This window comes from Phalacrocorax carbo, chromosome 2 (assembly GCF_963921805.1).
Source record: "Phalacrocorax carbo chromosome 2, bPhaCar2.1, whole genome shotgun sequence".
Taxonomy (NCBI): Eukaryota; Metazoa; Chordata; class Aves; order Suliformes; family Phalacrocoracidae; genus Phalacrocorax; species Phalacrocorax carbo.
In genome coordinates this window covers 67360327-67374664 of record NC_087514.1, presented here as the reverse complement: position 1 = coordinate 67374664, position 14338 = coordinate 67360327, and the positions used below count along the sequence as shown (strand labels likewise).

The following is a 14338-nucleotide window of genomic DNA, read 5'->3' as shown; positions in this document are numbered from 1 at the left end:
AGCCTGCTTGCTGGTGGGGTGAGAAGCAGAAAAGGCCTCGGCTCTGTGTAAGCCCTGCTCAGCAGTAAATTAAAACATCCCTGTGTTATCAGCACTGTTTCCAGCAGAAATCCTAAACATAGCCCCATACTAGCTACTGTGAAGAAAATTAATTCTATCCCAGCCAAAACCAGCACAGGAAGATAGCAATGGGAAGTAGGACTTTACTGGTTCTCAGCTGTCACAATTTGTGTACTGCTTTGTCTTCAAGAAGGTCTGAAGTTTTCATTTACATGTGGTCTCTCTTTGTTCGTGTGACTCTTTGACAAGCTGCAAAAGAAGCTGTTGTTTCAATGGCTTAGCAGTCCATCCAGTAGTTGTTTTAAAACATTTTGGTACTTCTCTATGGAATTAAATGTAAGATAGTTGCATATACAGATTATAGTTCTTCTGCGTATGTGTGCATGTATGTATAAAATTGGAATATTAAGAAGCACTACTTCAGGTTTTTATATATTTTTCTTCTAGTGGCAACAGAACCTCTGATAAAAGCAGTATATACACTATACCAGCAAAGGAATCTCCTCTTTCCTGTTCGGACATTGCTTTTGAAATTTTTTAGCAGAGTTTACCAAAAAGAAGATTTGAGGACTCAGAGAATCAGGTAAAAATCATTTATGTATTCCCTATCATTTCAACATAGCATATTTATTTCAAAAGTTAGAATACTAAATTTCTATGTAGATGTGTTAAATCTTCATCCTGAATCTGTTTTGGCACTGTGTCACTGAAATTTGAAAGTTTAAGTTCTGTGAGTTGTGAGATTGAGATGTGTATTACCTTAGTTTTTTCTTAATGCACTAGATAGGTCTTAATGATTTAAAACTTAACTTGAAGTACATTGGTGCAAGCTCATTGTTACTGGCTGTGTGGTAGTCAGTGGATGCGTGAAGGTTGTGGAACTATAGCCATGGAGCATTTCTATTACTGCAGCCTCCATTATTGAGGTAATGGACTTGTGACTTATGGCCTTTGGTCATTCTGGCAGTGCATGTCTAGCCTCTTGTACTTATTTTCTTTAAGAAAATCCATCTGTTGTTTTGGGTACATGGTTCTACAGAGACTAGGTTTAAGAGAATGTTCTTATCCCTTTGGGTTCCCAGTTTCATGCATTTATTAGATATCTGACTTTCTTGAAGTAAGAGGAGGTTATTCCCTGTATTGCTCTTATTACACTTCTTAATGTTAAGATTTGTCCAAATTGTTTCCAGAAGGTATTTTTCATCCAAGTCATCTGGTTCTAGCTATGTAAAATCGTTAAACACAGATCAGGCTGCATGAATCCTACTTTGTTTGAGAACTGCAAAGGGACATATGATCAGACCCTTGATACCTGTCTCTGCTACTAGGTAAAAATCAAACTGGAGGCCCAAGAAGTACATGTGTTCTTTAGCAGAGTCAAGCTCCGGGAGAATTGTTTCCTTCTGCAACTCCTTTCCTTCTTTAAATCTTATACTGTGGTAATGCCCGAGTACATGTCATTAGATCTACAGCCAGAAATATCTAACACTGCCCTATGAACATTATGAAAAGTATAGGCAATTTGAAAGACCAGAGAAAGACTAGGGAATATCCAAATTCCCTCCTCTTTTCACCTACAGTGAAAAAGAGATCTTTTTCATACTAATTTCCCTGAGGTTAGGTAACCACTGTTTTCTCTACTTACCTGGAAGTCTTGAGCATGTCATACAGTTTCACATGATCATGTAACTATCTAGAAAGCTTTAACTGTCTATCTTTAGACATCGCCAGTAGCAGTAGTTTTCCTGCTGTTCCTTTTCGACTTCTGCATTGAATTGTGACATTTTTAGTAACAGAAGAACGACATCTCAAAGATTCTTTGCAAAAAGGATAATTACTCTTATGCCTGCCAAGACATTTTAAGATGACATAATGTTTGCGTACTGTACTGATCCATTTTTTTCCTTTTAGAAACAAGTGGGTTTTTCATTTCTTCAAGATGTGGACTGTGCAATAGATCCTGGGTGCCATTCATGTTATTCTGTTCAGTTTGATGTCATAGCTCCTTCAGCTGCTCTCCTTTTTTTTTTCTCAGAAGCTTGTCAAGAGCACTCTAAGAGGAGCAGAATTCATGTTGGAACGTTTTCCAAGGACATTTAAGTGAAGCTGTTTATTTTTAGGTACATCTGATTCAAAGGCTGGGTAGGAGCTTTAATCCTATTGTTGCCCTGTGAAAGAAAACTTGACTTATTACAAGATTCTGAATTAACTAACATCAAGACCCAAATATTACCTTCACTGCTAATCGTGATACACAATGCATAGTCGTTGTGTGTATATACACATATACAGTGTGTGTTGTGTATACACACGCATATATGCATATATATACTGGCAGAGACTTAAAAGGCTATTTAGTCTCACAGCCTGCCTTCAACACTGACCTATGTGAGGTGATATAGGAAGAAGGCAAGAATTACTTTTCTGTAGACTTCAAGCTTCCAACCATTTGAAGCCCATACTACTTCACTGCACTGAATTTCTGTGTTAGTAGCACTCAGTGAATGTCTTTTCCGTGAGCTTTTTTGGTCATTCCTTGGGCCAGACTAAATCAAGAGCAACTGCAGCATCCTCTGGCAAGGAGGGAAAAAGCTCATCTGTCTGAAGACCAGTGTCTGTTTCACAGAATCACAGAATGGTAGGGGTTGGAAGGGACCTCTGGAGATCATCTCGTCCAACCCCCTCTGCTTGAGCAGGCACACCTACAGCAGGGGGCACAGGAACACATCCAGGTGGGTTTTGAATGTCTGCAGGGAAGGAGACTCTACAACCTCACTGGGCAGCCTCTTCCACTGCTCTGGCACCCTCACAGGAAAGTTTTTTCTCATGTTTAGTTGGAACTTCCTGTGTTCCAACTTGTGCCCATCGCCCCTTGTCCTGTCATTGGGCACTAATGAAAAGAGCCTAGTCCCATCATCCTGACACCCATCTTTAGATATTTATAAGTATTTATGAAATTCCCCCACAATCTTCTCTTCTCCAAGCTGAACAAACCCGGGTCTCTCAGCCTTTCCTCATAAGGGAGATGCTCCAGCCCCCTGATCATCTTGGTAGCTCTCTGCTGGACTTGCTCATGCAGTTTCACATCCTTCTTAAACTAGGGGGCCCAAAACTGGTCATGGTACTCCAGATACAGTCTCACTAGGGCAGAGTAGAGGGGGAGGATAACTTCTCTTGACCTGCTGGCCACACTCCTTTTAATGCACCCCAGGATACCATTGGCCTTCTTGGCCACAAGGGCACAGTGCTGGCTCATGGTCAGCTTGCTGCCCTCCAGCGCTCCCAGGTCCTTCTCAACAGGGCCCCTTTCCAGCAGGTCAGCCCCCAGCCTGTACTGGTGCATGGGGTTGTTCCTCCCCAGGTGCAGGACCTTGCACTTGCTGTTGTTGAATTTCATGAGGTTCTCCTTAGCCCAGCTCTCCAGCCTGTCCAGGTGTCTTGATCCTGGCTCCTTCTAGCTTCACTTGATACCAGCACCAACTTCTTCTGTGGGAAGAGAAAGCAAATGTTTTATTCCCATCCACCATTTTCGTGTCAAGTGATTTGAGACCTCTGAGTCTACCTCCAAGTCACCCGCTTTAGTTTCCTCTTCTCCAGGCTTTTAAACACAATCTGTCCTTCCCTCTTCTGTAGTGTATACTTAGCGTCCTTAAGTTTTTGGTGAGGGATTTTGTCGGGTCTTTTGAAAATGAAGTAATTTTTATCATCATTATGTTACTCTTGTAGAGAGTACCATCAAAGACCTACTCTGAATTTCTTGATTTACACTCGACAGCTGCTTTCATGTAATCATCACCTTAGTAAGCTGATGAAATGCTTTTGGTATATAAATGATACTTAATTTGATAAGCCAGGGTGTCATAGAAATTGTTGCCCGTGAAAGATAGGATTGGCCTATTAGATTGTTTCAGTTCGAGCTAGAAAGGATAAATAAAAGCACTATAATTGAGGTTGTCAAGTTTTAAAGCTTAGCACCAAAGACATTTAAAGGAAAGAAAAAACCTAATTAGTGAAATTTCCTGAAGGATGAACTGGCCAATTGATTGGAATGGGGAAGGAGAATCAAGTCATAAACACAAATGAAAACTTGTCTTAGACTAGGGCAGAGCTTGTCCAGGTTTTCTTACTAAGCTGGTCAGGAAACAGCAATTAGCTGTGGTGACGTTGAGAGGAGAATAAATGACTCTATTAGCTCTGTATGGCTTGTGCATAGAGTAAGGATTTGGTTTGATCCCTGAAGTTTTGAATATACGGAGGAAGCAGATCTATCAAGAACGCCTTTTAATAGTAGCGCCTCTGGGAGACCCATGTGTGAAGTAATTTGCCTGTGTGCCATAGGAATTCAGTTGTAAAGCTATAAATGGGATTCAGGAATCTTACTTTAATTAGTGTGAACTATTAAATTGCACTTTAAAAATTTATTTTAGAGTTTGGAAAGTGTGATAAAGACTTACTGAATTATTGTAATGAAGATTTTCAGGTATGTACTCTTTATAATATAAAGAGAAATAAAATTAAAAAAGAGAAAACAGTAGTCTCTAATCACCCAAGTTAGTTTCCTCAGGAAAAAAGTAAATATAGAATTTGTTTTGATCACCTTTATTTACAGTTTTAAATCTGATTTTTAATATTGTTGTTTGGTTTTTTTTTAAATCATTGCTCCTGGTTAAGAAATGATATTATACTTGAAAAAACAAAAAAGACATTTGGATCTTAGGGAGGGGGTGGGGGGAGAAACTTGATTATGGTTGACGTAAATAGTTGATTTACTGTAACAGTTCAACAGGGAAAGTAAACCAATGTTATCAACTCCTATTTAAAGCAACCAGTTCTAGTTTTTCATTCTGCTTTAAGATGTATCTGAATTGACAAGCAAGATGTTAGCAAAGGTGTAATTGAATGTAAAAGCCTAGTGCAAAGTGTAGTAGCTTGATTGGGGATCTCAGTATTATTCAGGGTGTAGTAATGGCACAGCTTTTTAGCCTGACCCATAACTCATTAAATATAAACTGATAAAACTAATGATAAATGGAAAAGTTGCTTTGGCAGCATATGGTCAGTTCACACAAATACTTTCTGAAGGATTTGAAAGTATGCAGCACGAAACCTATAGATCAAATAAATACTAAATACTTGTGATGTAACCCTAGTAGCGTACTAGTGTGCTGAGATCTTCTGGTGAAATACGCTCAGCAGATCACAGTATTGCAGTTTATTGTAATTTAATTGAACCTGATATTAAAGCAACTTAGTCAAGACTAGAAAGAGCAAGTTTGTGGGTTTTTTGTTGTTTCGGTCCCCCCCAACTAATTTTCCCTCTTTCTTCAGAAGTCGAAGTAAAGTTTTATCTCGTTGGTTGGCTGGCTTACCTCAGCAGCTTGCACTGCTTGGCTTAAGAAACCCTGAGCTTTCAAATCAGCTGATTGATATCATTCATTCTGCTGCTTCTCGTTCAAACAAGGAGTTATTACAAAGTTTACAAGCCACTGCTGCTCGGATATATGGTAAGACTTTTACATTACAGCATAATGAATTTTGTCCATCACTTGGCATGGAAGTTGCAATACATGGGAAATAAAGGTGAATGTAAAGTCTCTGAGAGTGGGGTGCCGGTGGAGATTGGTTCAGTCCCTTATAATAAAGGTTGAAATGAACTGTGTGTGTAATTTCCTAAAGGCTGTTAAAAAGATTAAAATCTTTAGTTCAAGTTAGCAGGGCTTTAATCTGGTGAACTAGAGCTTCGGTTTTTGTGAAATCTGCTTCTGGTAGTATTGCTTCTCCTCCCCCTTCAGTGTTAGTTATATTATCCTCCCTTCAGCAAGTGCTGTAGGCTCTTGACTAAATAAGAGTAGTTAGGGAAGGGGAGCGGTCACTGCGGGGTTATTGTATGAGATGCTTATGCAGTGGAACCATTTGGAAGTGCCAGTGTTTTTTGTGTATTTAAAACCAACTGGACTGTCAGCGTTGTGACTCCCTGTTCTCTGTGTGTGCTGGTAGATCCGCTAGACGGCACCCTGGTTCTGCTGCCGGCGGAGGCCCAGCGCCGGCTGGTGCAGCTGGTGTACTTCCTGCCCTGCCTGCCCGCCAGCCTGCTCGCCTGCCTCAGCCGCTGCTGCATCATGGGCAGGATGTCCTCTGAGCTGGCGGCTACGCTCATCGGGATTCTCCACATGAGGTACAGCGATGAATGTGCATTTTAGTTTACTGTTTAAAAAAAAGTGAATGTTTATTCATTAAGCGTGATTTTTTCACTGGTTTGCACACACAAAAAATCAATATAGCAAAATTGGCATTAGGAAGAAAGTTAATGCTTCCATCAGACTTTACTCCAGACCTTTCACTTCAACTCTGTCCTCACACTGACTTGATTTACTCCAATGCTTGATAACAAAATCCTATCAATTACCTGTAAGGCTACACGTTATTGAACACCCTCTGCCCAGGGCATGATCACTGGTTGTCTTTCTTCTGCCACTGGTTGCAGCTTTTTCTCCTAAATACTTTGACCTGACACTGTTTGTAGTGGAAAAATAACCAGCCAGTGTGTATTCTCATGTTCTGCTTTATTTCAAATCTTAAACTCACTCTTCATATAATTACCACGCTTAAATAGCCAATTTGTAGTTGCTAGGCAAGTGTCTTGTTAAAAATTATTCACACTCTTGTTGCTTTTCTCCTGGCTTGAAAGAGGGTATGTTTGCCTGTAAAGTCGGGGAGAGAGGCTCCTGTTCCGCTGCAGTGAGTGGAAGGCTTGCTGGGGTTTCACAAGGGTACTTTTGCTTTGGTGCTTCTGGAAAAAAATACACTTTTCTTCTTTGCTTGATACTGTTGGAGCTTGGAAAAATATACAGGAATTAAGCTTATATGAATTATGCTTAAAGTGGTTTTTTTCTTAATGCTTTTTGGAACTTAAGTATCTCTGTATTAAAATATGACACAGCACAATATACTGTCAAATACAGACCTGTTCATATTAGCTGTATAACATTTGAATAAGGTGACTAATGTGTGAAGTGATGGTGATGAAATTTTAAATATCCAAATATAAGGCATTACCACTATAAAAATGAAATTCTGTCTAGTTTTGGGAAGATGGACCTCAAAGTTTATTTTTAAAAAAGTTCTCTGCCACGTACTGGAAATTCAGTGGCAAACCGTAACCAATTCAAAGACAGTTGTAAGAACTAAAGTCTTGGTAATAAGCACTGAGGTGCTTATTTTGTTGTTAGATGTTATTGGATTTTCAGTGTGGGAGATTTTTATAGTAATAGTATAACTTTTCTAAAGATTATCAGAAAGCAGCAGGTGGGCTGTAGGCATTTGATCCTTTTGGCAGAAGATGCAAGAGGCAGCTGGAGGGTAGCATTCTTACCAAAAGTAGGTTGCATTCTGACAACACAGGAGGACAAGCAACTTCTCATTTTTCAGAGGTGCAAAGAAAGCATTTTGATTTTAATTTATGGCATTTGGAACATGTTTTAAACTGTTGGGTTCAAAGATTGTGGGCTATCTACCTAAGAAGTCAATTGAAAGGATAAAAGAACCAAGTACTGACATAGTTATATTAGTATAGCTTCTTATATTGATAAGCCCTAACAGTCGTCTTTGTTTTTTTTCTGGAAGGTTGCAAGTTCTGATGAAACTTGGAAAAGAGATGTTACTTTTGAGCAGTTTTTCTTTGATAAAGCTGTTGCCATTCATTGAGAGGAATCAGTGTTAAAAACAGCAACTTGATAATTTTTTCCTTAAACACATCTGAAAATAAAGCAAGTCCTTGGAAAGATGGAACAAGTTTTTTTATAGACAAAGTGAATGCAGCAGCGTTGAAAATACATTCTCACCTATATAGCCAACTTTAAGAACTTGTGCAAATTTTAAAGGGTTTACCGATGACACATTTTTTTAGCTGTGGCTCAGCTTCTTAATACATAGGTGAAATCTATTTTGTGAAAGACTACTTTTTTTATCATCATGACCATAGACTCTTTTTATCCTAAAAACTTCATCCTAGAATGCCTTAAAGAGTTGGAGAACAGAGATGATGTCAGAAATGTTAGTGGCTGCTGTGGGGGGTGTCAAAAAAAAAAAAGTGCTTTGGCAACTTAAGCATGCAAAGATAGCGAAAGATAGCGAGATAAGTAACAATATTAACTTCTCAAGATCAGAGAAGTCTGATATATCTTCTTCCTTGGAAAGGAAGTTGTACAGTTAAGGAAACAGTTGTAGGTTTTCTAGATATGAACCTTAGCTGGACTTTATGAGCTTCATAACCTGTCATTGCACATAGGATATGTGAACTAATTTTCCATCTCTTATCAGAAAAGCCAGGCGGGATATTGTGTCCAGTTCTGTGGTTTGCTTTTAGATAATGATGTGGACAAACTGGATTGAGTTTAAAGGAGAGCAGACAAAGAACGATAGTCTGTAAATTGTGATAATGGGGAATGACTGACAAATTGGCATTGTTAGGCAAATAAGGCTGGGAAGGAGGGGGAACCATGTGTGTAAAAGGCTGAAAAGGAGTGGGAGAACGGAGTTCTAGAAGGATTAGAAATATAGGCCGTAAATGTTAGAAAAAAATGTTTGGTTTGAGTGCTAGCAAAATTATCTAAAAGCAGAGATACGTACTGGAATAGGCTGTGTAGGAAGGGGGTATAAATATACTTCACTGGAGAGACTTAAAATTGGAGTGGATAGACGTGTATTGTGGATGGTAGAGGTAAAGCCTTGAAGGAGGTAGAGGGACTAGGTAACTTTTGGTAATCATTTATAGCTCTTGTGATGCTTCCAGTTAAACATGCAAGTTTTTAAAATGAATGGTGCTATAACAAAGTGTGTATAATTTCACAGTTCTGTGCCACAGTCTGGTTCAGGGGACGCTTTCTGTAGTTCTAGATTATGATAGTTTTTGCACAGGGAAACCTGACACAAACCAGTCCACTGGGAGATGGCATTTTATGACTAAAACCAATGTTGTCAGTAGATGGCACTGTTTTGCTTCCAGTACTTCCATGTTGTGTTTGGTGAAGGGGGAGTTTTTCTAAATTTCCTTTCTTCTATGCCACCTGCTTATCTGTCATGCTTTAAATAGATTGCATTCAGGAGCGTCAGAGGCTCACTGGTGTATTTGGTAATTGTTCTTAATTTCTTTAAAAGCCTTTATTTTTACATTATTCTTGACTGGCAGAGCATGTACCCTTTACTTTTACATGCATTTGAGAATGCACATATGTACTTATGTGTTTGCCAGGGAGAAGCTACATTAAGGTGGATTTGATGAAAGTACATATGGATGGTAATAAGGCTGTTGCAGTTATTCCAGGAACAATCATTATAAACTGAAGGAACTCCTAGCTTTTTTGTGTGTGTAAATAATAAAAGTAGATAGTAAATGTATCCAGGTGGCTTAAACCACAGCCCTGTGATGATATGTGGCAACAACATTAAATTACAATTATTGTGTGTTACCTTTTAGAATTCTTTTGTTGATTAAAAATGAATTTTGAAGATGTTCAATAGTTCCCACTTCTTACTTTTGCAATGGTGAAATGAATAGCCAGGTGGTCTGCAGGACCCCATCAAGTGAGCCACAGTGGGCTCTGTGTGCTGAGAATGAAGATTTTGCTGACAGTATTTTCATATATAAAGGGAAAGTTTCTGAGCCTGGGAGGGTGATTATACTGTTAAATTATTAGGATGGTTCCTGTTGTGCTCTTGGTCTATATTGATCAGAGCTTTACTAGTCAGCACAAGCCAAGGACCGTTCTTAATAAGGAAGCTGAAATGCAGCCACCCCATTTTGGGTGCTGGTGTAGACATGGCCAGATTTATACTAATTGATGTCTGTGCTGATGAACAGATGTTGCTGCTGTTTGGGTCACTGAGACAGCTACAGCTGGTGAGTTTCAGGTGAAACTGAGGGACAGAAGGTATTGTTTTGGCTTAATTTTGTTGCTGTTCTCCTTCAAAGCCTGCCTTGTGCCTGCTGGGTGGGACCAGTAGATGTAAGTAATGTCAATAAATCTAGGCAAGGTAGGGTTCTAAGAGATGGAAGCGTGCCAGGGTTTGGGGGGTATTTCTCCCCATTCCTGTTCATACATAAACAGGTGAGGAAAGGTGTGGAGCAACATGAGCGAGTGATCTGTGTCTTCAGACTGAGAGAAATGAGAGGCAGTGACTTCTTGGAAGGAGCTGAGTTCTCTGAGTCAGCCTCTGAGCTTAAATTTATAGAGACAAATGGAAGCGTGTGGGAAGTACTTCAGAAAGTCTTTGTATCTCATCTACTGGATGGAGTTTTCTGTCATCCTTAGGTGGTACTACTCAGATTATTATATTGAGACAAAGCATTCGTCTTGATGCAGTGTGCTGTATTTGTAAAAGAATCAACTTCAATATTTTTAATTAATGATTTATTGGAATAACTAATAAATAATTGAACAGTAGTTCTCTGCTAATTAAAGACAAATGGTTTAAGTGTTGGGTGGGAATATGTAAAGTTTGGCATGAGTGGACCTTTAGTTTGAAATTCCAGTCTTCGCTTCATCTTGATGGTGGAGTTCTGGTGGTTCCTTGAGGGTGTGTGAATATGGCCAGGTAGACAATTCTCTCCAGGAAGTGGAGAAATGTATGAATTGTTGATGGACTAAGGTCATAAACTTTAGCAGTATTATAGGTAGAGCTGGAAAGAATTTTTGGTGTAAACCCTCTACACCTACTTCCTACATTTGTAGGGCAGATGGGCTACTTCAGAATGGTTTTTAAAGGACTAGTGAGGCACGTTTATTTTTGGGGTAGTTTTTGGAAGACTGGCTTTGAAGAAAATCTTTTTATCGAGAGTGGAATCCTATTAAATGTTGTAAACTCACCTTCTTGTGTATGGTAGATTGTCTTGTTTGTCAGACAAAAAGGGAGATCTGCTGTTTACATGTCAAAATCTGTACTGTAACAGTGGCAGAGGAACACCATTTGCCACTGTTTGTTAGGCTCAATGTTTTTGTTTGCTACCTCGTAGTGACTTTGTGGTGATTGAATGGCAGATATTCTTGCAAAAACATTTCTCTTTTCCTTCTCCTTTGTATAATGTAGGATACTTAAAATGATTAATATATAACCTGAGTACTTACTGCAGTGTATTCTATTCTATGAAATATGGATTAAGAAACACAGATTATGAGATTGCGATCAAATATATAAACTAGGAAGTTAGACTGACTTGACAGGAGAAGTTCTGTCTCCTCTTAACATGTCTTGAGGTACAAATAAGGAAAACGTATTCAGTGTAATTAAGTGCAATTTGTTTATATGCCTTTATTCAGTGTCATTACATAAATGCAATTTATGTGCCTTATTTATGCATAATAGTTATTATTTTTTCAGAACTTTTTATCCATTGGAACAGTGTGTCTGGAAAATATTTCACTCTAATAGAGAATTGGACAGATAATATTTCACTGCCTAGATAAAAAACAATGGGAGTTAATTTATGGCATTTCTCTTGAAGTAGAGTGTCCATAAATGAGGTCTCCAATGGCTTCAAACAGCCATTTCTTATTCTTGTGGGGCTCTTTCCCTGCTGGGGGCTTGCAAAGAGTTGTTTTTTCTGTTCATGTAGAAAAGGAGAAGGGTGAGTACCATATAAATAAAAGCTGAGTGCTCTCTCCCAGTGGGTCATAAATTGTGTGGAGTTCCTAGTCTTCGCAGGTTAGAGATAACTCTGGGTGTAACTTGCATTCTGCTTGTCCTAACTGTAAACGGACTCTCTCCTTTAAGAGGTAGTGCCTTTTAAAATACCCTGTTGCTTTCCAGACAGTAATGAGGAAGCTCAGCTGGCATCTCATCAAGCAGCCAGGCATGCTTGTTGGTTCCTGCTGTCCTCAGAAATCTGGTGTTTAGAAAGAACTGGGATGGACATTTTTGCATCTGTTTGGTATAAGGTGTAAAAATCTGTGTCTCCAAATATATTACCCAGAGATGTTTTAGGGTCATAATAGAGTTTAAAGTTTTCTATAGGTATTTCCTTTGTAAGCAAATACTACTGTTACTTTATTTAGTCATCCTAGTTGGGTGTTCTGGAACCCTTGACCAGTATAGCTTGAGGAGGAAATGTGAGAATGCAAAACATAGGTAACGAAGAGCCTATATACTACTTCACTGAAGACTTACTGAATGCATTATTGTAGACAAGAAAAAGAAAAACATGATATTCCCTAAAAGTATTTGCAAGCTGGAAGGAGACCTGGAGAGAATATTGTGACCTATTATTGTGAATAACAACACTGTTAGAGCAATTGAATACAGTAATTCTCATACAAATGAAGTGTAGAAAAGATTTCAGAACAGTGTTTTTTTAAATGAAAGCGTAAATAAAATTAAAATTTAACCAATATAAGCTAAGTTCTTTTTTAAATAAGAAAAGAGGAAAAACCACTTTCAAGTCATTACAAATGGTACAATGGAAGGTCAACTCCATACACCTTTGAGAGTAAGCCAAAAAGCATACACATATAGGAAGGTATAGTAATTATGAATGGGTTGCTAAGAAAAATATAAGAATAGTAAGGTCTGTGTTTGCTTTGAAGTGCCTTTTCTGGCTATATGTTCACCCCCCTCAATTCAGAAAGAAAAATGAAGGAGGAAGGTATTAAAAAAGTAACAAAAATGCTTAAGGCACTATTGAATATAAACTAGAAAGAAGATTGTGCTTTCAAAATGCTGGCATTTCCCTGACTGGGTGCCACTGAGCATGAAAGGTAAAAGACTGATCTGTCCTTGCTACAATATCAGAAAGGCCATAGTTCTCGAGAACCAGATCGTGGTGTGGGTTATGGTGCGTTCCTTCATCCACATCTGGTTAGCAATTTCCTTTTCCTTTCTCAGGTCTTAGACCTTTACATAACAGTGAGCGAGGGAGAAAGCTAAGCTTGTGTTTAAGGACACGGTCCTCTAAATTTGTCCCCGGGTGGTTGTTTGTAGTTTGATATTCCTAACCAAAGGGAAAAGAATTATGTAGCTGTGCTTACAATTGCACCAGTCAGTAAATGCCGTTTGCTCATTAGTGAATGTTCCTTCTGATTTGTGCTCTCGCTTATAATGTGTAAGCAATTCTTTTCTTCAGACAACCTTTGCAACCATGGAGCAAATGAGTAGCTGGCAGGCTTACTTTTAACAATGCATAGCTCAAATTGTTGTTTTCTTAAAATAGGGTTCATATTTTTCTCCAAATCCCTGGTAATTCCTTGTATGTTCTTTGTATTTGGCCACATCTTCAAATGGAAATACTTGATCCTTCAAAAGAGATAATGAAAGTTAAAAAACTCATGCTAACAAACCATGCCTACATATGGTAACCTGTTAGAGGAAAAAGATGATAACTCTCCACTTGCTCTCAGAGTTTATGTTCAGGATCTGTGCTACCTGGAGCTAAGTTGGTGTGAATGATGAGATGGGTACAGGGTTGGAGAAGTATTTGAGGATTCATTTTTAAAAAAAATTTTAATTTTTTAAAAGCGATTTCAATGTCAGTTTGACAGTCTTGGTTTCCTGTCTCTTCAAGAACTGGTACGAAAGCTGAGAGTGCTGATCCTCGTTGACAATGTAACACAAAACTGATATGGTTAAGTTGATGCAAGGACCTGAGTTTATATACTTTATTGCAGTTGCATTTCAATTTGACAGAAATTATTTTTCATTAAAGCTAAACAGGAGTAAACTATGCCAAAGCTGAGATAAATATTGGCACAGGGCTTTTTAGTGTTTTAAAAGAACATATTTTACAATAGTGCAAAGTACATGCCTACACTGGGGGAAAATGTTTTCTATTTTTCTTCCATGAAGGTGCGATAGTCTTAGTCTGGTACTTACGCACGGTTTTGCTCCTTCCAGTGTGTACTCTTGTTTATACAAATGCAGTTCCTGAGAATGAGAACATGGGAGTGTTTGGGATATATTGTAACATACTTGCCAAGCTCTCCAGAATAGCTAATTCCATAATTGTTCCATTACCTCATACTTGGCAGGTGTTTTTACATGTAAGCACCATGTTAAATGGTTGTCAGACAGCTCTGCTACTAGTTATGCAGCTAGATGTTTGTAAGACATGAGATGTTCAGAACAATCCTGTGAGGAGTCTGGCTAGAAGACATATCTGTTGTGTTGTCTTAGCATGGTTTTCCTCAGCAGAGCAGAGTTTCTGGGCTCAGACAGTGACCCCTAGGCAGTGTGGTGAAGAATTTGAATGGAGTCCTCTTAGCTCTAGAGAAGGATGCTGCAGTATTTCTGG

At 38.7% G+C, this 14338-nt stretch overlaps 1 protein-coding gene across 1 annotated transcript in view; it reads left to right on the top strand.

Moving 5' to 3' along the window:
- Positions 1-14338, top strand: part of TEX10 (testis expressed 10) — a 60106-nt gene that overhangs the window by 21038 nt on the left and 24730 nt on the right. The window contains exons 8-10 of the mRNA XM_064443161.1: positions 508-643; positions 5389-5564; positions 6058-6235. Of these exons, the coding sequence (XP_064299231.1) occupies positions 508-643; positions 5389-5564; positions 6058-6235 (490 nt within the window). The remainder of the gene's footprint in view (positions 1-507; positions 644-5388; positions 5565-6057; positions 6236-14338) is intronic.